Source organism: Simochromis diagramma, unplaced genomic scaffold (genome assembly GCF_900408965.1).
Source record: "Simochromis diagramma unplaced genomic scaffold, fSimDia1.1 OVJJ01000802.1, whole genome shotgun sequence".
NCBI classification, from domain to species: Eukaryota; Metazoa; Chordata; class Actinopteri; order Cichliformes; family Cichlidae; genus Simochromis; species Simochromis diagramma.
Window position 1 is genome coordinate 9,670,670 of NW_024387492.1, and position 25,893 is coordinate 9,696,562.

Sequence of the window (25,893 nt, forward strand, 5' to 3'; positions counted from 1 at the left end):
TTTGGTGACATATATTCTATTGATTTAATGTCTAATTGTTAATTTCTGTGTTTAAAAAAAATCTGATCACTCACGGAATAAAGAAATGCACCGGTAGCAAAGTGAACTGCCATTCCCGTAGACAAAGATTACAGTTCAGTTGCTTTCCTAAAGGGGGCGCTCTGATTTATTTGTCTGCATGTTACTGACTGTACAGTCAGAGAATGAATGTGTACGGCTAGCCGGCTGGTAGCTTCGGCAATGTTGTCAATATCAGAATGATATCGCAGCGGGACAGAGGAGAACTTGCTCGGTTTTATACTGTTACAGATCCCAAGAAGCACCAGAAAGGCTACACTGTGTACAAAGTCACTGCAAGGGTAAGTAAATAGACGATGAGCACTGGGAAGGCTAGGCTAATGCTAGGTGTCAATAGCTAGCAGTGTTAGCCAAGCTGTTATGATTATAAAGGGACCCAAATAAAAACGTCAGGTTAACCGTGTGGCGGTGAATTAAAAGTGGCGACAGCTTTTGAGAACATATGTGTAGCTAATGGGCACATTCATACCCTCTCTTGTTTCAAAATACATGCTTTCTATTTGCTAACTTACACTGTCGATTTGAGGCGAATTGAATGTGACCCAGAGTTAACCCGGGTGTTAATGGTTTGATGCTAAACAACTAAGTTAATGTTATGTATAGTGTTGTGATACACAGATATTCAGGAGGTGGCAACTCGTTCTTTTGTTTCGCTACATTTTCAGCTAACAAAACGATTTAACACTTCTGTGTTAAAGCCGATGTTAAAGATGAAGTACTTTATGATCCGCATGTTGAGCAGAACCGAAACATAATACGTGTGTACGAATGAGGAGGCGGCAAGTGTAACAGTGAAGCTGCAAGGTGCAGAGTTCGTAAAGGTGGATGAGTTTAAATACCTGGGGTCAACCATCTAAAGCATCTGAGTGCAGGCTGGGTGGAGTGGGTGGAGAGTGCCAGTGGAGATTTCTGGCAGGAGGATAGCAGTAAATGTCAGAGGGAAGGTTTAGAAAGTTGGAGATTAGGTTTAGGTTTAGGTTTGGAGACAGTGGAACTGACAAAAAGAGAGAAGGCAGAGCTGAAGATGTTAACATTTTCATTGGTAGTGACCAGGATGGACAAGATTAGAAATGATTATATCACAGGGACTGACTAGCTTGGGTTGTTTAGAGGCAAGGCTGAAATGGTTTGTACTTATGCAGAGGAAGGATAGTGGATATATTGGGCAAAGGGTGCTTAATTTAGAACTGCCAGGCAGGAATAAAATAGGAAAACCACAGAAAAAATTAATGGATGTAGTGAAGGAGGACATGCAGAGGGTTAGTGTGACAGGAGGATGCTAGGAATAGGGTGAGATGCGTAGAGCAGCGTGCCTACTGATGATTGAGTTTATCTGATTATTAATCAGCACTTATGCGATCACATTGCTACATTCGCATTGTAAAAACTGGACTGGGGCAGGCTGAGTGTCTTTGTCTGGCTGCTGTCCTTGTTATGACTCTGGGTGATGTCTCGTTCTAACACTCGAGACTTCCGTCACTGTACATAATGCCGTCATTGTGACACTCAGAGCCTTGTCCCTGCTCACACTTGTGACAGCCCTGCAAGGAAGTTGCTCTAGCAAGAGATAGGGATCACTCACATGGATTTTCTCTTCTCCCTCTTTCACACAGATAATCTCCAGGAAGAACCCAGAGGATGTCCAAGAGGTAAGACATGCAGCTTTTTTTTTCAGTCCATTTTTTGAGTGGTCAATGCTTCTTTACCTTTGACAACTGAGAAATACCAAGACAGGGGCTACTGTATTTCTCATCCAAAAATAATGGCAAGGAGATATTTCAGTTTCAGATATTTCGTTTTACTCGTTTTAATTCATGAATTTCAGAATCTGGCTTTATGGCTTCTTTACACATTATATCCTGAAACCGAAGCTTAGGTCTTTTAACCAGAAACATTGTGAAATGTAGTTTACAGATAATTAGGCCTACACCTGGAAACTTGTTCATATCTAACTTTTGCACTATTTATTTTAATCTAAATGCTTACTATCTATATATGCCTTGGTATGGACAGAAATCCACCGAAGTTACTCATTAATTATTTTGCTCATTTTACACGGTTTTACAGAGCATTTAACCAACCATACTTGTCTGTGTTGTGCATGCATGCTGTCTTACATTTCAAACACACTGAGGAATGCAGTTAAGCCCACAACCAGTGCTAATGCAACAGGCATGATGTCAATTACTGTATGTGTTTCTAAGAGACAGAGAGATGTTTTGCCAGAAACACACATACCTCCATTACTGAGTAATCTTCCTGTTTGGAGGATGTGATTGGCCTAGTTTTTCCCCACACCATCCAGCAGCCTAAAATTTCCGCACACCACAGTAGCATCTCAATATGTGGCCATTATGCTTTTCTTTATTCCACTAAGTAACTGCTTCACTCTGGTTGTTGTGGCTTGTATTTTAAGTTTTGAAACACAAGATGATAGCAAAATGTGGACTACATTGATTTATGTTTTGGCCTAGTAGCAGTCACATGAGGGAAAAGTCTCTGGAGTTTAAGGCTGTGGAGTACTCTGGTTGTTATGTTAGCTATTTTTGAGTTTAACAAGATAGCAGTGATTTAATAGCATTATCGGTGACAATGAGATTGCATTTACAAACAAGTAGAAAATCAGCTGCTTTTGTTCAGTCAACGATAATAATAATAATCCATTCAATTAAAGGTAGATAGATCTTTAAACCCCAAATGATTGATTTATCTGTGTCTTCTGTGTCTGTCTTTCTGTAGATAACGGTGTGGAAGAGATACAGTGATTTCCGGAAACTCCATCAGAATCTCTGGCAGCTGCACAAGAATGCATGTGGCCAATCAGAGCTGTTTCCTCCCTTTGCTAAGGCCAAGGTCTTTGGTAAGAAGATGACTTTCTCTATTCCCCTGTGTCACACATTTGCCCTAAAATTATCCAGAGTGAAAGCTTGTCTTGATTGACAGAATTACTCCTCTACAGTTTTGTTCTTCTGTGAGATTTCTTTCAATCCTACAGTACCTCATCTTTGAGTTGTTGAGATTTTGAACAAAGAAAAATGTGAATGTTAGACTCTGTAGTAGGCGTGCAACTAAAGATTATTTTGTTAGTCGACTAATCTGCCAATTTTCTTTTTGATTAGTTAATCGGTCAACGATTATTTCAATAACTCTTATTCCCGCTGTTACCCTGTTGTCTCGTCCCACAGCAAATTAAAATAATGACACAGGAAACAAAGGATTTTGAAAATAATCAAATGTGTTTAAACATTACTCAAGAGGAACTCCGTGAGAATAAAAATTAAATAAATAAAAAATTAGGTAATACAAATTAAAGTGTTAGTAGTATTTTGGCAAAAAAAAAGTTATGTGCAAATAGGAAACTAAAAATGGCTTCTGTCCATAAGTTTAAATAAAGCTTAAAATTAAATCATAAAGATTTTTTTTCCAGTCCAAAATGAAAAAAATTTCCAAAGTTCACAGATGATTTAATTCATGAATGCACGATTGCAGTGAAAATGCTCTGGACTGTTATTATTACCGCGGAAGCACTAGCTGGTAGTCGGGCCGTACGCGTGTCTTAGTGCAGTTGAACATAATCCACAAAGTCCTTTATCCTATACAGTTATCTTTGAGATGATGTCCCCAGCTGCTGATAATCATGCTGATGATCCTCTCTGTCATGACTTCAGTCATTTGAGAGGTGCAAGAGCCTCTTCTCAGGACAAACTCATCTATACGCCTTTGCTTAATACTAGGAAAGCTGAAATAAAACCAAATCACAAATTTGGTTTTATTTCATAGTTTCTCAGATGGTGTAGTGATCAATGCCAATTACACTGTTTAATCCTGATATTAATGTGAGAAACAAACTAGGAGACAGTGTAGCTACTGCTGTTTAATGGTTTTCTATCGCATTTCACTTACTAGCCAACAAAACTGAAACAGTGTTCGCTTAGCAAGCATCATCCATGAAAAGTTTCCGACAGGTAAGCTAATATAAACATTACTGTACAAACATGAACACAAACAAGGCATTAACGCAATGCACTAACTTGACTGCTTAAAAACTGACCCATTCAGAGTCGACGTCACAGCTCCAGGGTGCCGGTGGTGTGTCAAAAACTGATTTCCAGATTTTTCCATGCGTTTTATATGTAACGTCTTTAGTGCATGGTTTTAGAACATGATGCATCGAGAATAAAATTCCACGGTGACAAATTTTCATAGTTGAAGTCATCAATTATATCGACGCATCGTTGCAGCCCTGCTTTGTAGAGATGGATTTGCCCACTTCAGATAGCTTGGTGTTATTATACTGCAAGCAGGCACTAGTTATAATAAATACAGTATAATCACTTGCGTAATGGAAGCATCACTTATGTATGTTTTTTGCATCCGTGTGTGCCTGTCGTAGGTCGTTTTGATGACTCAGTGATTGAGGAAAGAAGACAGTGTTCTGAGGATCTCCTGCAGTTCTCAGCTAATATCCCTGCTCTTTACAATAGCCAGCATATCCAAGATTTCTTCAAGGTATTCTAGTACACATTGACAGAAACACAAGAATAATCGCAAAAAACTTTTGACTGAAGTATTTTTTTATTGTCCAGGGTGGTGAGGTCCATGACGGCTCAGAGCTCATTGGACCAGCGGAGCCCTTTTCTGAGTTCCTGGCTGACACTCTATCAGACTGTAGCTCTGATGGTAGGGTTGCACACAGAATGTCTTTCCTGTTATTAGTCTTCCTTTCAGCTTAGGTGCTGATTAGTAGGTGCTAATTCAAATTTGCTTTGCGATGTCTGGATATGTTTTTCAGTTCAGAGAGATATCAGTGGGGCAGAAGATTTGACTCTCACATCAGAGTATGGAGGTATGTACAATAAACATGCACACTTTAAATATTTTGGGATGTATATGGATCTAATAAATGGTGAGTGCAAAAAAGAGTCAAGACAGGATGGAGAGGGTGAGCATGGGTGATTTGTGACAGAAGAGTGAAACTAAAGATTTATAAGATGGTAGCGACCAGAAGAGACAGGATTAGAAATGAGTACGTGAGAGGAAGAGCTGAGATGGTTTGAACATGTGCAGAGAAGGAATAGTGGACATTTTGGACAATCAATATAGGGCTGCCAGGCAGGAGGAAAACAGGAAGACCACAAAGAAGGTTCGTGGATGTAGTGAAGAAGGACATACAGAGGAGGATACTAGGGATGGGGTGAGATGGAGACAGGTGATCTACTGTGGCTACCCCTAAAGAGAGGAAGATGATGATGTAGTTTTGTTAAAGGTTTATGTTTGTAGCTGTCCGTTATGACCGCGGGATTCCTGTTATTCCTAGGCCCATCCAGTGACAGCGACTTGACCTCCCTTGCGGTGGACACAGACTCTTTGGCTGAGTTGGATGATGGCATGGCCTCAGGTCACACCTCCCCAAACCAGCCACAAGGGGGAGCCACCAACATTAGCAGCAGCTGCAGCCCTCGCTTGCCCTCCCTGCATGTACGTCGCACTCCATCACCTGCCCCGGTCCCTGCCTCCTCAGCCCCTAACCCAGAGGTTAGCTGGCCAGGTCGAGCACCGCTCTTCCCCAGCAGTCTGAAAAAATCCACTGGCGGAAACCTTAAGGACGTTAATTCAGACTACTTGGACAAAGCCAGTGAGCTCATTTGTTTTGCTGTCCAAAAGGAGAAGGAACAGGACTACCAGGCAGCTTTTTCATACTATCGCAGTGGAGTTGACTTGCTGCTGCAAGGCGTGCAAGGTTAGTTTGACCAAGAGCTCAATAAATTTCTATATGGTCTCATAGTAGTTGAGTGACACTTGGGCTCAGGAATTTACCTTGAACTCTTGCTTTGATGTTGTAGACTGGCAGTTATTGAAATGCAGAAAAAGTATTGTCCAGAAACAGTCCAATTTGTTAAAATTTCACTACAAATGTACCTTAAAAAGGATCTATTAAGCATAAATGCGTCATTTTTACTTTGTAAGCCATTTAAATTCCATGCTTTTAACTTTAGACTCCACTCTATTCGATCTACTTTGTTAAAAAAAATATTAATTACATTTTTTTTCTTTAGGTGAGCCAAGTGCTACACGGCGAGAGGCCGTGAAAAAGAAGACTGCCGAATATCTGATGCGTGCAGAGCAAATATCTAGTCAGTATCTGAGAAGCAACATGGGTCAAGGGTCAACACAAACAGTGGTGAGTGGGAGTGAAATGCTGGTTCATAGGCTTTCTGTATTGTATTACACAAATGTTCTTTATATGCATGCATCTACCAGGTTCCTCACACGCACTGCAGTGAAAACATCATAAGTTTGTGAATGAATTGATTAAATGATTAAAGGAAATAAGTTTATCTTTTTGAATGAATGATTTAATTGCATATGTATGAAACACTGAAAGGTTTTTCTTTTCAAGGCCTTTGGGGTACAGTGCTGCTCTTCTTTGAACAGAGGAGGGCAGCAGAGTCCATCTGAGGAGCTGAGAGCTTACAGGGTGTTAGGGGTCATAGATAAGGTATGCTTTCAATTTACAAGTGTTGCATCCTCTAAGCTGACTGTACGACTTCATTTAAGTGTTGTTTCATTCACCCAATCACCAGTTTGCCTTTTTTCTACCAAGTAATTTTTTAATGAAAACACATTTCATTAAAATACACATTCATGTAATTTGATAGCAGAATTCTCACAAAATAATTACACTCAGGGCTAGCAGACATTCGTTAATTTAATGATGACTTCGACCCAGAGTATGGATGTTATCCAACTCCAGATTTCTCTTTTGTGTGTCCTTTACTTCTTTGACCATCTCTTTTATCAGGGGTAATAAAACACAGTAGATTTACTGGATGTATGGTAAGGGCTGAGTGTGTGTATGTTTAGCATCAGTTATGACTACCACAAGGTCAGTTTGGGTTGCTGGTCCTCTCAACCAGCTGCCGGCGAAGCAACTTCTCCACTCAGCCATGAAATGACTTGGCAAGCAGCTCAGAGAGCGACACACAACACTGAATCAATGATGCTCATCCTACACACTCACTCAGACACACGCACACACAACAACAAACCCTAAGGAAAACGTTGACACAATACCAACATGTATAACTCCACTGAGGTGCACTCAAAATACACAATATGTCAGAAGTCTTTGAGGCGTTAAAACAAAAACAAAAAAACCTCAATCAAAGATGAAGTTATCCAGCAGTGGTGTTTTCTTTCCTCTTATCTATTTCCACCCCCTCCTCCTTCCTCCTTTTACTTTAAATGGGGACAGCGGGGACAGATGGAGAGAGGTCCTCACCCTGCTGCCCCCACCAGCACCGCCTCACCCACCCCTCCTATCTATCTCCCCCCTTCCCTGATGTTTGTTTCTTAATTATATTAGCACCCTGGCTAGCACCGCCACTCTGTTTACTCACTGCTCCATTCATATCCATTTAGCCTGCACCTGTTTGGTCCCAGTCAGGGTCACATGGAGAGAACGCACTCTCAAAACATACACATGCACTACACACACACACACACTGGGTCGCACACATATGCTCAAGCTCTCCCCTGAGACAGGGAGGGAGTAAACGAGCGATGGAGATGTCAGAGAGGAAGGGAGAAAATGAAGATCTCAGGAAGGAAAAAGGGGGAAAGAGTGAAAAAGAACAGGGAAATTAAATGGGGGAAAAAAGGATTTGCTTTCCCTTTCTATTGACATCTGACAGTTTAGTGATGACACTGCTAGTAATTGCTGCCTCTGTCATGACAAATTGCATAGCTCTGTGGTGACATGTTTTAGACAGCACATGTTCTCTAAAATTGATGCTCAGTCTTGTATATAAACTGAGTTATAAATGACTCTCACTTTGTTCTGAATGTTTTTTTAAGGACCAAGGAATGGCCAGATTTGCTAGAATATTTCCAAGAATATTTAGGTCTTTTATTAACCTTTAAAGCTCTGTTGATTCTTGTTTTTCTGTATAATATCGCTGAGACTGCAGTTTGGTTGGCACAACAGGATCTGACATAGTAGTGTCAATTTAGTGTAATTTAGGGGCCTGCATTAATCTCTCAGTAAACCTTATGTGTGTCCTGACCCGGTCATTAAAAAAAAAAAAAAAAAAACTGCTTTGGAGGACATAACCACTACATCATCTTAGTCTGCATATGTCTCTTCGTGTCCTGCAATTAATGGTACTCTTCTATCGCAGGTTCTTCTGGTCATGGACAAGAGAACACAAGAGACTTTCATCCTGAAAGTAAGTCTAGTGTGTGTGTGTGCGCGCGTTATGTTGTGGTGTGGGTTTTTTGCCCTGCATCCTCGTCGTCCTGACTGTAAGTGTGAAGTGTGCCAGAAGCCCCTGTGTGTGACTGGTGTAATTGATTCTAATGGGCCTGTCCCTGTCAGCTCCTCTGCTCTCAGGTGTGAGACGTGTGCCAGATGCCAACGCACCGCGCAGGCATAAATGACTACACACACGCGTGCGCACACGTGCACACATGCATACACACTCTCGCACCCGATGTGAACTTTACATGTAGCGCTGATAGATTTGTGCGGCTCTTGTGCTGTATGTAGCCTGATGAATTCGGTGACTTTGGGTTGCCACAGGGCATAACTAGCACTTGGTTAATGGGAAGTTTCTCCTTTGCCACATTTTTTTTCCTCCTATTCACGCACACTCTTTTCTTATCTTCTACTTAAATGCTTGTTATTTGAATCAGTGCATATGTTCCCTTTAATGACTCACCTCTCATCTTTTTATAAATAATTTTTTTTTTATTGCAGGGTTTGAGGAAAAGCAGTGACTGTGGGCGGACGAAGACGAACATCATGCCTCGCTCTGTGCCCCACATGGTGCAGCTGAGAAAGTTTGTTGTCTCAGAAGACACAGTTTTTCTTCTGCTGCAGTATGCTGAAGGTAAGGGACACATTTCAGTCTCATCTGTTTCATCTTCCCTCATTTGTCTTCTTTACCTCCACCTCTCTTTTCCCCTCCTTCTCCTGACTCTCCGGTCTCCTGCCCCTCTCTGTGCCCTTGTTCCAGACAGATGTTTGATAGAGATGGGTGTGTGTCACAGGTCATTATTCTGAATACCAGGTGGCGCCATGCTTCATTAGCTATGCCAACACCTGGGCATCCTTACATCCCACTCACTCTAGGATGTGTGTGTAGACTGTGTGCGTGGGTGAGTGCATACTATGAATGGCAGCCATATTTTTTAACGCCCTGTAACCTATTCAATCTGGTGTACTCCATAACCATCCTGTGCTAATATTAGTGGACAGTATTGAATTTCATATGGGGATGTTCAGCAGGATTTGATAAAGCCAATCAGAAACCGTTTCACTCATTATGACTCACTCCTGTTACACGAAAAAATCCCGTAGTAGTCCTGCTTTTATAGTATTAACATGGAGGTAGTTGATAGGCTGAATAAGGAGAGACGGGCAGACGGAAAGAGGCAGTGACCTGAGTGACATTGGACAAAACAACATGTGGATGGTTTTACTTTCTAAGCCATCGAGCTGCCCCGCTATCATTATCATCACTGTGAACTTCGTATTCATTCTAATTGCACACAGCAGATGCTAGCTCCCAATTACTTACACTACAGCTGCGTGTGATACGTATGTATGTCTGTGTGTATGTAGCCACTCTTTTTTTTTTTTTTTTTTTGATGTAGCATTTTCAGATTCAGAAAAGTGAGATGCACATCTGGAAAATGGTGTCAAAAAAATGGGGATTTCTACCTGCATAGAAATCCCAAACTCTCAAACTCATCTGTGTGCCAATACTTTGTTGTACTTAAGTCAGTTATTAATTAAGTAGTTAACAAGTACCAGTAAATTTTAAGTGAAGAATGGAAGAAGAGTGTAGAAGCGTAGAATCAAAGGTGTTTCACATCCAATGTAAAATTTGATGTTATGGTTAGCTAAGTCACCTGACCTCTCCACATAGACGATCTGTAATGTGTTCTCTAGAGCAGTGGGCCCCTGTTTTATCATGAACTAGAGGGTGGCAGCTTGTAATGTAAATATAACTATCGCACTTTATATTATGCACTGTCAATAATTATTACATGATTATCACATCAATACCAACTCGCCATAATGCAGAATCAGTGGGAGCCCAGAGCTTGTTTCATGGCTTTATTAGCTAGCTGGGCAATATTATACAGAGTAGATGTGGAGCGTGTGAATCACCTGTTGCGAAAGTTGCACCTGAAGCTGCAATTTAAATGGGATTCTTGACATTTTCTTTTAAATACAGTTTTCTTTCCGTTGTCCTCAGCTTTTTGTGAGGGTTAGCTTTCAGAGTTACTGATGCATGGGGGACAGAAAAAAAACTCAGAACTAAGTTAAGTGCAGGAGTTAAGTCCAACTCGAAAGTGGCATTGTTTGGAAAAGTAAAAATGTCTGGAAAACTGATAAAAAAATAAAATACATACAATTTTAAGCAATTTTCTTCTGTCTTTGCGGCCTGGTAGCAGTCCTCAGGCCAATGGTTGGGGACCTCTGGTCTACAGGAAGATAAGTTGTTATTGTTAACGCTGGAGCAGAAATGTTTTAGATAAAGAAAACTGTTTCCTAGGAACAAGATTATGTGTTCATGATAATAATCACAAAGAAAAACAGGAAAGTGATTATCTAGCTAATATTGGCTCATTTGTTTCTGTCTGCTCCCTAAGTTCTACTTCTGATACCTCTGGTTCTCCCCATATTGTGCACTGTTTTCTTTTTAATGCTCTGCTTCTTTCAGGTGGGAAACTGTGGTCTCACATTGGAAAATACATGCATAACTCCAGCCCAGAGGACAGCTTTGACATCCCTTTCATCCAGAAGAGCCACACAACTGCCGTGCGCTCTCCTCAACATACCATGCCACAGCTGGAAGTAGATTCAGCCAGCTGTGGTTCGGTTCCTGTTGCTGATTCAGAGTCTGTCTCTGGGCTACAGAAGGAACCCGAGAGCCTCTTTTCTCCTCTTAAAAGCGTTCTTCCTCCCAGGCTTGTGGAGCAAACTGACTCTGGAGCCACTTCTGAAGAAGAGTGCACCAACAGCTATTTGACCCTTTGCAATGAGTACGAACAGGAGAAAGTAGAACCGGATGCACTGCAGGAGGAGGAAGAGAAGAGCGAGCAGGAAATGCTCTCATTAGAGGTACCTAATGCAACGACCACCACATCGTCACGTAGCCGCTCACTTCTCAGCAATGAAAGCCTTTCTTCACCAATCAGTTCTCAGGAGCTTGGCTTCTTCAGTGAGTTGTCTGATAAAAGCGGTAATGCCCAAGACAGCGATCAAAACCGTGGTGAGGGACAGGATCACAATGAAGTCTTTAGTCCTTTACGTTCCCCCGCTGTGCCTCTGTCTTTAGATGAGTCCAAGAACACGCCAATGGAGTTTTTTCGTATTGATAGCAAAGACAGTGCAAGCGAGGTTATGTGCCTTGAACTAGGAGAGCAGCGTCCCTCTCATAAACAAGTCCCTTTCTTTTCTACGTCCGACCTGGACTCAGGTGTAACTGAGGATCTTCCAGAGCTGGCTCAGGAGGTCAAAGGTCCCGGGTTGGATCTTTGGGTTTTGGACTGTAGTGATAAAGCCTCCAATGAGTCAGTGCCAGTGATCTCATTTAAAGAAGCAGTAGTGGAGGATGAGGGGCATCCACCAGACCTTTTGGTGAACCTCCCTGTAGTGAGCGGGACTGCAGACTCTTTACAGGAGGAATTGGAGACTTCAGGAGTGTGTCTGGGCCTCGAGGTCACGGCCTCTCCTCAAAAGTTCATCCAGCCAGATGTCTTACAGCTTCATACTCAGCCTGAGGAAGAGGAGGAACAGCCACTGGAGCAGGACCTTTCATCTTTATGTACAGCCTCTGCAACTTGTGACACGAGTGTTGCATCTCCATCTCCATTCAACTCGCTTTTGGATGACTACAGTCTGGCATTGGGACAAGAGGCTTCTGACAAAATGTTTATCCACTCTGAACGCCAAAATAATGACCTCCCTCTTGACACAGGCATTCCAGACACTGATTCTCATAGTGAGAAACTAGAGCCCAGTGCAAGAGTAAACACAGACTTGGTTCCAAACAGCACAGGCTCTGACTCGGCCACAAATGGCACAGAGGCCTGTGGAGCGGTTGAGAATTTATTAGGACTTGATGACGAATCATCAAGAGTTATTAGTAATACAGGTGGCAGCGAATTTGATAAAGAAGTATCCCGGCTGTTTGCCGAGCTGGACAAGCTGTCGTTGGCTGCTTCCCAAGCTCGTATCCCGGAGGAGTTTGTACGGTGCTGGGCAGTAGAGATGGTGACAGCCTTGGATTCTCTACACCAAGAAGGGATCATCTGCCGGGACCTAAATCCCAATAACATCCTGCTTGACCACCAAGGTTAGACTTTTTTTTTTTTTTGTCCATACCCTTTATAATTGTGTTAAGGGTTTTGTTTTTATTCTGTAGGGCATTTAATCAGTCCTTAAAGGGGAATAAGATCAAAATTAATATTTAGTTATGTTTGATAAGTAAAGAAAGAAGGATATGCAGTTTAATGACAGAATGTTAATAATTAGTCTAGTTTACCATACTGTTCCAACCTTGGTAATAGCTACCCCAAGTCATCATTCCCGTCACTTCTTGGTGGATTACTGGGTACATGGGTAACATGTATGTTAAGGACTTTTACACATGAAACTAGGGCTGTTTGATATAACGATTTATATCGGATGATATAAAAACGTCTATCGTTTCATTTTACGCTATCGTTTGTTTCGTGGTGTCACAAAATAAACAGTTTACGGCAATATTTTTCATCGTTTTGATGGTCACTGTAGTGTAGGGCTGCTCAATTAATCGAATTTTAATCTCGATTACGATCTGGGCTTTCAACGATCATTAAAAATGACTGAGCCGATTATTAGCCCCTCCCTCGTGCTTTACTCTCGCGCTGCTCCGTGTGGCAAATCGAGCGCACCTCTCTGCATTTCGAACACGTGTCACAATAATTAAGAGCAGCGGTCCCCAACCCCCGGGCCTCGGACCGGTACCGGTCCGTGATTCGTTTGGTACCGGGCAGCGAGAGTTGAGGCTCAAGTGTGAAATGTATAGTTTTCAGGGTTTTTATCAGTTTTCAGCGTTATTTTGTTATCGTTTTTATCGTTAACTCTGTTTCCCTGGGTCTTTTCACGTGTGTTATGAATAAATCTTCTTTTTTTCGGTACCGGTACTAGTTTTATTTTGTTGTATTTATCCGCGACACCTTAAAGGCCGGTCCGTGAAAATATTGTCGGGCATAAACCGGTCCGTGGCGCAAAAAAGGTTGGGGACCGCTGATTAAGAGGACCCGAGGGAAGCTCGGAAAGCTAAGCAGAAGTTATTTGGAGAGGGGACAACAAAGTATATCGTACTATATCGGCGCCTCTGTCAGTGCGCCCCAGGGCAGCTGTGGCTACAATGTAGCTTGCCATTGAGGAGGTAAAAAAAAAGAAAAAAAAAAAAAAAAAAAAAAAAGAAGTTATTTGGAGAGGAGAGGTAAAAAAAACTAAAGTGGTGTGGAAACATTATGGGTTTGCGGAGTCAGACGTGGCTCAAGTAGACATAGTGTGTAAACTTTGCTACAGTGTCGTAGCTGCACCACAGAGCAACACTGCAAAGTTTACTAAACATAGATGTTTACATTTTTCATTTATTTTTTATATTGCAAACATTTGCACTGTTATCAGTATTTGCACACTATTTTATATTATTTTTTGACAATCTTTAAAGTCATTATTCAATACATTGTTATTGTTAAATAAATATCGTCAAATAATCGAGATCTCAATTTCAGTGAAAATAATCGTGATTATCATTTTTGCCATAATCGAGCAGCCCTACTGTAGTGGCTATATTAATTTCTTAAAGTTCTCTCTTTCTCTTATATTTAATATAACCACACTACTGACGGACAAGCGCCTGTTTTTATGCATTGTCGTTAGCAACAACGATGGTAAAACCATGGCATGTCCGCTTGTTTAGTTTCCACATAAATCCTTCACAATAAAGCTCAAGATCCCGTTGAGACTTTTCAAAATAAACGAAATCACGTGAAAAAGTATGCAGAGTATTTACGGATGAGAAGCAAAAAAAGAGCCGTCAGGTGCTAAAAAATAAACCTTAGACTCAAACGTTAGAACAGGCTTTTCTCCGCAGCACGGCGTGTAATAAATACTCACAAAGAAAACAGCGGCCGTTACAACCTATGTCTAAAAATGTGTAGTTTCTTGCATCATTTGAAACAGTCGACTCCAGGTACACGACGCCCAGCTGGAAACACTTCAGCTACCCGAGATTCACAGAATTTACAGAAAATGTGATTTATATCGTTATCGGGACGATAGATGTTTTATATCGGGATATGAGATTTTGGTCATATCGCACAGCCCTACATGAAACGATAAAATGCACTAAAACAAGAAACCAGGGAAGCAATTTAAACCTCTAACAGTCAATATGAAAATTAAATGCGCACTTGATTAATCTAATCTTGATTAAATTTACCAGAAGCTGGACAAAACCAGGTTTAAAAAGAGATAAATAAATCACCATGAAGCAGCTACTGTATATAACAGTTGTCATGTTTAATTTGCCCTTTTTTCCCTCCCCAAACTGGATAACTTGCATTGTAAAGATACAGTCCACAGCCTTCATCAGTCAGCCGTGATCTAATCTGTTTAGCAGAATGAAGTCTCTCTGAGAAGCGAAAGCGTTGTTTTACCATGAGGTCACAGATTCCCCCTCAACTTCTTCTTTTGTCGTCCTACAATCATCTCTCTCCACCTCGTTATCAACAAGCATCTAATTAGCTGAGTGGCTGTTTTCGTCTCCCTGGTGGTAATTATTGTTCTAAAGGGCCCATCAACGGCCTAGTGTGGTGCATCAGTCTGGCTAGCCCAGGCTAATGGCCACGGCTACCTAATGACACCATTAGTTCTAATGATAGCGTTAACGGGTACCCGCTAAACAGGAGTAATCGCTGGGGCTGTGTGCTTGAAAAGTTCAGAGGGATGTAGAGCGGCAGAAAGGAATGGAGGAAGGAAGTGCTTTAAAGGTGGGGTGAACAGTTTGAAAAGTTGAGTGTCTGGGTGACACTAGACGTGTGGGTTTGATGAGAGGCAGAGCAACAGATTTATGTTTAACAGACTCCAAGCTGAACGCTTTCTGTCTTTTCTTCTCATCTTAGGTCACGTTCAGCTTACCTACTTCTGCAGCTGGAGTGATGTGGAGGAATCCTGTGACAAACAGGCCATTGCCAATATGTACTGTGCGCCAGGTGAGACATATGCAAAGATTTCAGTACATTTTTCTATTGATTTCTTTCGTTTTATCAGTTAGTGGGTATATTTGCAGTTAATTATATGCTGACTTTTGTTAATTCCCACCACCATAATACTCAAAGGAGCTTGCAAAGAAAAGCTCCTTTTTATATAAACTAATGAAATATGAAGTACTGAAAAACTAACAAAATAAAATAAATGTACACAAATCTTTCATGGGGTTAAAATACTTCTTATACATTTTATTTACCTTTCTAATTGGTCAGTATATTAAGAATAAATAAGAAACACCATTCATTTTTAACTCTTCCTCCACAAATGTGAGTTGCTGAATCTCATTGTAGTTGTTCTGATGTCCTGTAGAGTGCGCTGTTGTGCAGCAGTCAACTGGTAGCACGGCGGGCCTGCTTGTGGCAGCTCTGGCATGCTGTTTAAAAGCTGCCTAAAACAAACTGGTGCTAGACTACAGCACCGAGTCCCTACTTAGCCCTTCAGCGTGCGTGGTTGGGCATTTGTACATGTATGTGTGCCGTCTAATGTATTGGTCCTTTAAGCAGGTGGCTTCACACTAAGGCTGTCAGGCAGAGTGTGCATGATGTGTTTAATCTTCTCAAAATGTTTTAGCGGCTAGTTGAAAACACTGGATGCATTCTGAGACACTCACAATGACCCTCACACCCATTCACTCTCCCACACACTTATATTTAGCTATTCTTTCATATTCATCCTCTCGCTCAAGTCAGGAAGGTCACTTCAGATTTAAATCCTCCTTTTGTCTAGAACGTACAGTGTCTCACTTTTGTAATAAATCTGAAAGGAACAAATGCTCTCTTTAATATCCAAAGTGTTCATTTTTATTCCCTTGGCAGCAGCTTGTTTAACAGCTTACTAATAGAAGTGCATACATTTTGAGACATGTGTTGTGAGTGATGTGGAAACTAGCTTAAACTCTTAAATGGTGAGCAAAGACATCCCACTTGTTTATTTTTCTTCAGTTATTATAAGCAGTGGTAATTTTTACACTAGTCTCAAATGCGTGGTTGATGAGTAAACTGTAATATGCGGATGATGCTTATCCAGTAAATATAGCCTCATTAAAAGATTTTTTTAATGCATTGTATTTTATGCAAGCTTTTTAAGTTCTATCCTCATGTATTTTTGGTACATATTTGGTACCCATAAATATATTTCATTTAAAATGATATAAAAATGTTTCAGTTAAACCAAAATTTACAGTTTTTAGTTCAATGGAAGTCATCCTTGACAGCGTGTTTCAATGGTAAGAGGCGCAGGAGACAGCAACATAATGACACCTTTACTTCATCTAAGCCATCTGCAGTTCCTCCTGAAAAAATAATGTGTTTGGCTCGCATTAGTGTAATTCATGCCGTAGCATCAAAAACATTTTATGACAATATGTGACCGGGAAGAAAATGTGGTTCTGTGATAAAAGGCAGATGACCTGTGAACTGAGCTGAAACCGAACCCACCTCGGCCTAAGTGTGAAAGGTCTAGTTAGTCAAACAAGTTGATCCCATGTGAATTTAAGGATGTAATGCATTTTAGCTGCCAACAGGGGGTGTGTTACGCTGCTGTTAAATGAAAAGACAGCTTCGATATATATCGACTGTCCTACTCAAACGCTGGCAACTTTCTCTCTCTTTCTAGCGTCTCGTTCTGCCTCATCTTTATTTAAAATTCATCCATAAAGACACATTAAAATGTAGAAGCTGTCACACACTTTGTTTATTTATTTATGTCACACCAGAAGACTTCTACATCATGGACATGCATATGTCTTTAGATGTATGTGAACACACAGTTACGTGTGTGTGTGTGTGTGTGTGTGTGTGTGTGTGTGTGTGTGTGTGTGTGTGTGTGTGTGTGTGTGTGTGTGTGTGTGTGTGTGTGTGTGTCTCCTGCCCTTGTTATGCATTGCTGTTTATCCAGACAGGGTCAACTCATGCAATGGCTTCATTCCTGATGACAGATTTATGAATGTTTGCCAGAAAGCTAGCAGGGGGCCTGCTGTGACTGTGTGTTTGTGTGTGTGTGTGTGTGTGTCAGAAGGAGAGAAACATGTTTTTAAATAACACATATTCACACCCAAAAAAACACAGGAGTGTTCTTGGAAAATGCATCGGCAGCAGGGCATTAATCCGTTTGTCCAGCACTTCTGCTTATTTATTTTCTCACCATTTTTTTCTTTACTGATAAACATCAGATGGCTAATGTTTTGTTCCTGGTAAGAAAAAAAAAAACCCAAAAAAAAAAAACCGCCTTTGCACGAACACGACCTAATTTGAGCAGAAATGGGAATTGTTTATTGTTCTGCTGAGAAGGAAGCACAGCCAAAACCGATTGTCTTCGATTTCTAAGAAAAGGGAAATTAAATATTCTTCCTCTCTGAGGTGACAAGGCAGTTCCTGAGGACACGATCATCATAACCACTGTTTGTTTTATTGTTTTTGTTTTGTTTGGTTTTTTTAAGTCCTTTTACCTGCTCAGCCACGCCTGATCTGATTGAAGTTACAGTTTAGTTCTCCTTTTGACACAGAGCCATCATCTCATTATTTTTTGAAAGGTTATACAAAGAAGAACATGTACCCTGAAGCCTTAAAGTACTTCTGCTTTACTATTTCAGTGTGTTTACTCTGCTTGTAAATATGCCAGGAATCTTGATGTGGACATGAACTCTGAGCTACATTAAGGCAACTGCAAATTTATCGACCAGTCACCTCTAGATTATATCATGATTTACCTTATCTTGGTATGTCACTCTAACAAGTCAGATGAAAGACCAGATTCTGAGTGACACTGTCATTGCTCACATTTTTTATGTATGTCAAATAATTCAGCTGCTAATGTTTCCCCAGGCTGAGAGGCTATACATGTACATGCAGATGGAAAAAGAAATTCACCCCCTGCCCCCTAGAGTGGAGGTGATCTGGTGTCTTTGTTGTGATATGGGGTCATTTTACTGGCAACATTTGAGTATATCTTGTCTAATTAGAAGAAACCTTCACTACAAATCAATTCAAAGTTGTTTGGACTTCACAGCTACTGGTTCCAAATGTTGGTCGGGGCTTTGGACCCGTGTCATCATAAAATTAAGGGTCAGATTTACTAAATGGCGCAGTCAGTTCATTTCATTATCAAGTGCAAAAAATAAGATATCCTTTTTTCCCAATGTTAAATGTATTAATGGTAGTTGCAAACGTTAGTAGATCAGTTTGTGCGTTGATACCTTGAGAAAGGAACTCCCAGAAAGACATCCTAAGATTTGTTTGCTTGTTAGTCAGATTAGTTAAAGGATTTTATCTGCTTGGCCCAACTTACACGTGATTAGGAGTTTTCAATTAGTTTATCATTGAGATTGCAGGCAAAACTGGACACTGGTCAAAAGTTCACAAGGGTGTGTATATTTGTAGATGTTCGTGTTGATCTAAAGTTCCTTCTTAATCCAGAGATTCCATTCATGCACGGTGTAGGGTCTTGGCTTTTTCTTTTCTTTAGTTTTTCCCATAAACTTGAAGTTTATTCACAGTCTCTTTGTGGTTTCGTCGTATCGTTTTTATAATGGAATCTTTTTATACAAATGTATTTATACCTTGCATGTCTTGTGTAAATCTCTTTGTTTTAAATTGTCGAGAGATCCTTTACACACAGTGCTCGCCTTGCCTTGGAACAGCAAACATCAATCCTTCCTTACTTCCTACCTGCATATACTTGACTTCCTCTTTTGGTAATGACTGTCGGTTAAGTTTTTAGGGAAGTCAGACCGAGAGGAGAAGAGAGAAAGTTCCTTATGGCCCCCAGGAGGGAGGAGATGAAGTGTGATTAAGATACAAAGTAGGAGGGAACTTCATTGTTGAGGGGAAAGGGAAGAAGAGGCCATGAGGTGAACACACTGTATTGTTGTCGCGTTGGAGCCGAACTTGTCTGTATCCCTTTGTTGTCTTAGAATTCTCGTGTGGTTTTTTTTTTTTTTTTTTTCTTTGAGCTGTTGAAGAAATACAATGCAAAGTTAGTTTAAGTATGCTCAGTGTGGAAAATGTGCACATCGTGTAGCACACCGTAACACTGGGCTTTGCACGACCCATGGCCTGTGGATGCAGTTAATTCTCCCATCCTCTCCTCTCTTTCTGCATCTCCCTTTCTCCTGCCTCGCTCTGACAGAGCGGTAAGTGTAGCCAGCTCCACTGTACTCTCCCTGCAGCTCCTTAGACATTAATCCATTGTGATGACATCGACCTTGCTCTGAGACGTTCGCGTGTGTGTGTGTGTCCAGTATTTTCCCTCCAGCTCATAACTACACAGGTATCACTGGTCCATTCAATGACGATCTTCTCTCCTTGGCTGTCAAAACAGTAGTCCTGGGGAGCCCTGAAGACTGGTTGCTCAGTTGGCCGTGCGCATGTGTGTGTGTGTGTGTGTGTTTGTGAGTATATGAAACATGCAAGTCGTATCATAGCCCTCTCTAACCTTGGCTGCAAGAGAGCTGCACAGTCCCCTGGAGTTCTCAGCAGCCTCCAGGAGACGAGGGGTCTTTGTCTAATATGCTCCTCCAGCTGAGGAGCCAGGTCCCTGGGCGCACACAACCATGACCCTGGGTCCCGGCCCAGTGGGCGACCAGACCCCCTCCCTCTGGACAGGAGAGGAGAGGGACACTAAGCGGCACAAGAGGCCATCTGGTACCCAATGGAGCTGCCGTACACGCTTGACTTTTGCAAACAAGTGTCACTCTTGTTCTCTGTGTCTTAGTTAGACTTGTGCTGCGGAGCCTGCCAGATGGGTTGTAGATCAGTTATTTCTGTCAGGTTTTTGAACAAAATACATAATTTTGGGATGTAAGTAAAATAGGAAACTAGTTTCTGACACTTTACGGAGCAAAAAAATACTTGAATGAAGATTTTTTTTTTCTTCAAACAAGCTGATGTCATTAGTTTTAGCCCTGAGCTCTACTAAAAGAAAATGTGGGAGTAAAGAAAAATGAACAACATATTTTACTCTTTTTTTTTTTTTTTTTTTTTTTTTTTTTTTCCCTCAAGTGTTCCTGCTTTATCTTTCTTGATTTGTGTGTGTGTATGTGCTGCCTGAGTGTCTGTGTGTTGCACGAGTGTGTGTGTTTGTGTTTGAGGTCAGGTCATGCAGATGGCGTGAAGTTGCAGCACAGACGGTTTCCTCAATTTAACTGCTTTTTATTATGCAAATCACCCTTTTATGAGACACACACTTTGTGTGTGAGTGTGGCCACGTTTTTGTGCTCATTTCGAATTGATTGCAACAATTCAGCAAAATATTAATCCAAGTTGTTACTCTGAAACGGTGGCACAAAAGCAAGATCCTTAAAGTTTATCGTAGGCTTAAGATCAACGACTCCACGTCTGTATGCTTGATCATATCCCGACTTCACATTTGTCACTAGTTTATTATTGCTACCTGAGTTCCTCTCCCACACACAGATGATTTCTCTGCTTTTTAATTTATTGATCATTTCTGTCTCTCTCCTCTCGCTCTCGCTTCAGAGGTGGGAGGTATTGGTGAGGAGACGGCATCGTGTGATTGGTGGAGTTTGGGCGCCATCCTGTTTGAACTCCTGACAGGCATGGTGAGTCAAAAAGTACAAAAACTGTTTTGTTTTGTTTTTTTTATCTTTGTTGCGAAGGTGTTGTGGGATGTCTGTAGGTGTCTTGGCTTTCAACTCTCTCACACTCTTTATGGTCGTGCCAGGTTGTGTGTGATTCTGCGCGCGTGTCTGTATGTGTTTGAGTAGGTGGAGGTTGTTGTTTTGGTGTGTGCGTGTTTGTGCGAGGTGCGTCTTGGCTGCAGTCTCTTACTCTGGTTCTCAGGGAGTGCCAGGGGTGTCGGTGTGACTTTCTCCCCCAGCCTGAGCTCCATCTGCTGGGCCATGGGGTCAGCTCTCACCGGGCCTCTTTGCTGGCTCCTAGAGCAGCGCTGGGCTTGGAGCACACCGACCTTAGATCGCCGTGGAAGGTGAAGACCAGGGCAGCTCTCAAGGTGCTGCAGCTCGGCTGGTCCAGGATCAGAGGGGACCATCTTTTAAGACCGGCTTGGGAGAAAGGGGAGAATCTCAGAGCCTTTTGTTTTGAAGATAACGGATACATTTATAGCTGTCATGCATGTACACAAACACATGCTAATTATAACTTGCTGCTCTCTTGAAGGACAAATTCGCACACGGATGCAAGCACAAACGGCCAGTGCAGGTGCAGAGCGTCCCTTCAATTTTTCATTGTCTATTAAATTTGAATAAATTCTAACTGATTGCCAGTGGGCACATTTTCATATCAGCCATCAGCGCTTCTTTTCAGTGGCTCAGACATGAGTCGGGGTGTTAGGTTAGGGCCATTGTGTTGGAACAATAAACAACTACTTACCTGGGTAAAAAAAGAAAAAAAAATCCCAAAACAAATAAATAAACAAAAAGCAAACTGAGTGACACAGATGTCTCCTTTGATGATTATGTCTTGGTACAGTCCTGGCAAGGATACACTCACACAGGCACACATAGTGTCTCTTGATCCTTGCAGGATAAGATCTTGCCTGGAGCAGTCTTGACTGCGGCTAGGAACGCAGCCAGAACTCCTGCAGCACGTATCAGGAGAGAGAGAGAGAGCCAACCGACCTAACTGATGGAAAAAACACACAGGGTTCCCCCCCCCCCCCCCCCCCCCCTACAAACACACACAGTTTAAGGTTTTTGCTTGGTGCACACATTTTGCTCTAGCATTTCCAGCCTGTCAGTGAAGATGCACTGAGAAAAGTGCTTTTTCAACAAGCAGCGATTACACTCATTATTGTCAATTATTTCAACAATTGGGCTATATACTGTGGTTAGGAAAGCATTTGGAGGTCTTACTGCTTACTTTTTCTCACTTGCAGGATTAGGTTTGCTTTATTTTCCTCTGAGTGAACTGATAATTTGACCTGATCAGGTTTTACCTCTCAAAACATAAAAAAACGTTTCGCATTTACCGGTGATGAGCTGCTGTCCCTTCCAGGAAGCATTCTCTGTGTAAGCGAAGAACAAACGAACCAAACACAATAATGTTTTTGTCATTCTTTCTTTTTCCTGTGATTTTCACTTCATGTGACACACACAGAGGGACGGCTCCAAGAAAGAGCAACAGTGCTGAAATCATTAGCTTGTTGCAGTTGGTGTGATCAGTGTTGTTTCAGGTGCTCTCGCTCTCTGATCTCCTCCCTATTTGTCCAGTCCTGGTGCTTTAACATTGACTTGTGCTCTGCGGGTGTCCGTATATTCTGTGTGTTTACATGATGGTTATCTACCTCTCTTCTTTCCACTCCTCCTTCCCTCTGCACAGTCTCTGCTGCGCTGCCATCCAGCAGGAATCGGTCGTCACACAGCGCTCAACATCCCCGAGTCTGTTTCGGATGAGGCCAGATCTCTGCTAGAACAGGTGAGAGTCTAGTGTGATTACTACTTACTTAAATGCTGTATACAGAATTAGGTTTCCCTCCTAAACAGATATTGAGTAGGGCTTTCCCAGGAACAAAGGAAGAACAACTAATACTTTCTTATAGTAGTGGTAGTGGTTAGTATGCAACAAATACAGTGGAAGAAATGGGTTGACATTCACTGATGTTTTCCACCAGACATGTTAGTAATCTCTGAGAAGTGCAATGACACAACAGTGAAATCTCCAAATATATTTTTAAAAAAGCCAAGCTTCACTTTAACGTCATTAAATGATAAGGAATATACAGTATGCATTTGTCAGACAGATTATGGCAGATGAACATGCACTACTGATGATGGACATGTCCTTAATAACACAGCTGGCACTGTGCTAATATCTTAGAGCTAATTGCAAATCCTCAAAATTTGGTAATCTTTGGATATATATTAATGTGGTCAGCCTGGATTTCTCTCTGCTTAATGTAGCATGAAGCTAACAGTAAGCCAGTGTGGCTATGCCTACAAGGTGACAGCATATACAGACTGTATACCGTATTTATTGGATCTGCCTGATGTCTTGATTTTGGTATCATCGTATGCAAAACAGTGCTTATACTTTTATAGGCAACAGCTAGTGGTAGTTTGAAACTGTCAGATGTACTGTTTTTAACTCAGAAGTTGAGAAAGGCTTTCGAAATAATATGGTTTATTTGTGTCATTTAAATTATTAGTTTCATTAATGTTTTTTTTTTCTCTTCAATTTCTGTCTTGTGCTCCTGTGCAGCTGCTCCAGTACAACCCGACAGAGAGACTGGGGGCAGGTGTGGGAGGTGTGGACGATATCAAATCCCACCCCTTTTTTGCCACAGTGGAGTGGCCCAAATAGACTCACCCCATTGTGGAAAGCAGAGTCGCTTGTCGTCAAAAAAAAAAACTGGCTGTTCTCAGTTAACTTCCTTCTGACCGAACACACAAATACAAATACAGTAAACTGAACTTTGACCCCCTTTTTTTCCCTCTCACTACAGCCACGCAGCCCCCATGTCTGAGTTTTGCCAAGTGGGAGTTTGCTCAGTGCTCATTTCTTTATCTCATTTACTGTGTAACGTTTGGTGCAGGGAACACTTAACACGTGTGGTGCAATAATTTACGCAGTAAGTGTTTGTACAGAGCGATGATCACTGCAACACTGTTGCATTTCCACTCTGCGCATAGTAGCTGTAAGCCAAAATGATCTAACTGAGAGTGAGAGGTGACATTTTTGTTCCCTCATTGAGTACTGTAAGCTATTCAGTCACTTGAGTCAGCTTTCTTAAAGACCCATGTGCAATACGCTCGGTTTGTTTCCATAGACGACACTTACATCATTCCTCATGGAGCCCACTGAGATTAGCTGACATGAGGCTGTGTGTTGTATAATATATGATTACCTACTTTTTTGTGCGTGTGCGTGTGTGTGTGTGTGTGAAATCCTTTTATTGAAGACCAGCCCAAGAACAGTAAATGTAAAATAGACTGACACTATGCAAGGCGAATGAACAAAATAGTTAAGTGATATGAGTTGAGTGGTACTGTTATATGGAGAATTTAGTTACCATGAGATTAAATTATTTGATAGACTGTAACTCTGTAAGGGCCGGTTGGCTTGAGCCTCCTCCCTGTGTGGTCAGTAACGCTTTCAGTGAAGAATGAAAAAGGGTGAGGCGTGAGCTACACATTTAAAACCAGCCCTTTTGCAGAAGGTTGTTTTTATGATTATCAGAGAAAACTCTCTCTGTGTTGTACAACACTGCATTTTGTGCATGTAGGATTAGGATATTTAATACTATAAAAAAATATATAAATAATGCGTATCATGTAAATATACATTTTTAAGGATCCACTGATAAACAAAAGGACACCAGGTGTCAAAGTTGTGATTACGTTCAAGCTGTCAATCATTTGGGCTCAGTTAAATCCTTTTTCTTTGTGTGCGTTTTGTGGTTGAGCAACACGTCTACTAACTTGCCACAGATACGTTAGCGCTGCCTATGTTGACAGATTTACGTTTTTATGGTCACGTGCCATGTATCAGATATAATCATACAAGGCTTTATTGGAGCATTTTCGATACATTTAATACATTTGTCTAATCAATATTCGGATAATCACTCAGCTGTTAGATGCTGCACTCTGTTTTTGCAGTATTCATCCATCTATTAACCATTTTGATGAGACATAAACATAAATGTGACATGAGTTTTTTTGTTTTTCTAATGCTCGCTCTTGTCTGTGGTCAGTGTCGTATCAGTGCACTCTGGAAAACAATAAACATACCTGGATGAGCACATGTACAGTAGTGGTGTGTTTGTGTGTGTACACAGTCATTAAGTGCAAGCAGCTGTGTGTGTATATCATTTGTTTTTTCCTGTTCTGAGGCTACAACCTGTCTTATCTGCTGGACGCATGATACTCCTAGAAAGCTGATGTCACGCCTGCTGAGTGTCATGTTGAGCGCAATATGAGACGGCACACAGACATGCCAACACACACACACACACACACACACACACACACACACACACACACACACACACACACACACACACACACACACACACACACACACACACACACACACACACACACACACACACACACACACACAGAGTATGGTAAATACCCAGCAGTCACTAATGCACAAGGGACCTTTTTTTTTTGGGTCCAGTTACTATTTTTCTGCCCTCATTTTGCTTCTACGGCTATTTAAAACTGTCACTACAATTTTTCCAATAAAATTAATATCAGAGTCTTTGTAAAGCAGGAGTGTACATAGAGGTACACTTGGGACCACAATGAGCAGTTTTCACAGTAAAAAGGCAAACTACTGAGGTTGCACCTGTGTGGAAATCAGGCTCCAGGGCTAAAACACAACACAAACATTGAGCCAAAAAGCTGCAGTTTCTTGAATGGCCCCTTAACGTTGAATTTGCATGACAATCCTCACAGACTCAGCACAGATATTTTAAACTGCTAACACTGCAACATAAATGAATAATTTTCTTCTTCATAAGTGCATGGGAATTATTATTTTGATTAA

The 25,893-nt window shown here is 41.4% G+C and overlaps 1 protein-coding gene across 2 annotated transcripts; it reads left to right on the forward strand.

The window, feature by feature from the left end:
- The first annotated feature begins 156 nt into the window (after nucleotides 1-156).
- rps6kc1 (ribosomal protein S6 kinase polypeptide 1) lies at nucleotides 157-25,147 on the forward strand. Of its 2 annotated transcripts, XM_040017646.1 has the most exons (16): nucleotides 157-359; nucleotides 1,692-1,727; nucleotides 2,818-2,938; nucleotides 4,472-4,587; nucleotides 4,665-4,758; nucleotides 4,871-4,924; nucleotides 5,396-5,818; nucleotides 6,135-6,259; nucleotides 6,479-6,577; nucleotides 8,259-8,306; nucleotides 8,837-8,969; nucleotides 10,812-12,449; nucleotides 15,277-15,366; nucleotides 20,899-20,981; nucleotides 22,720-22,815; nucleotides 23,599-25,147. In XM_040017646.1, exons 1-16 carry the CDS (start codon nucleotides 258-260, stop codon nucleotides 23,698-23,700), a joined length of 3,360 nt encoding a protein of 1,119 aa, XP_039873580.1. In that variant the 5' UTR covers nucleotides 157-257; the 3' UTR covers nucleotides 23,701-25,147. The 2 variants fall into 2 exon arrangements, with proteins under 2 accessions (XP_039873580.1, XP_039873581.1); XM_040017647.1 differs by lacking the exon at nucleotides 5,396-5,818.
- Nucleotides 25,148-25,893: the final 746 nt, after the last annotated feature.

Excerpts from the sequence above, each read along its gene's own strand:
- rps6kc1 (XM_040017646.1), top strand. The coding sequence starts at position 258 with ATGATATCGCAGCGGGACAGAGGAGAACTTGCTCGGTTTTATACTGTT. Across the intron at positions 360-1,691 it reads TGTACAAAGTCACTGCAAGG|ATAATCTCCAGGAAGAACCC; the intron begins GTAAGTAAATAG and ends TCTTTCACACAG. Across the intron at positions 4,588-4,664 it reads ATATCCAAGATTTCTTCAAG|GGTGGTGAGGTCCATGACGG; the intron begins GTATTCTAGTAC and ends TTTATTGTCCAG.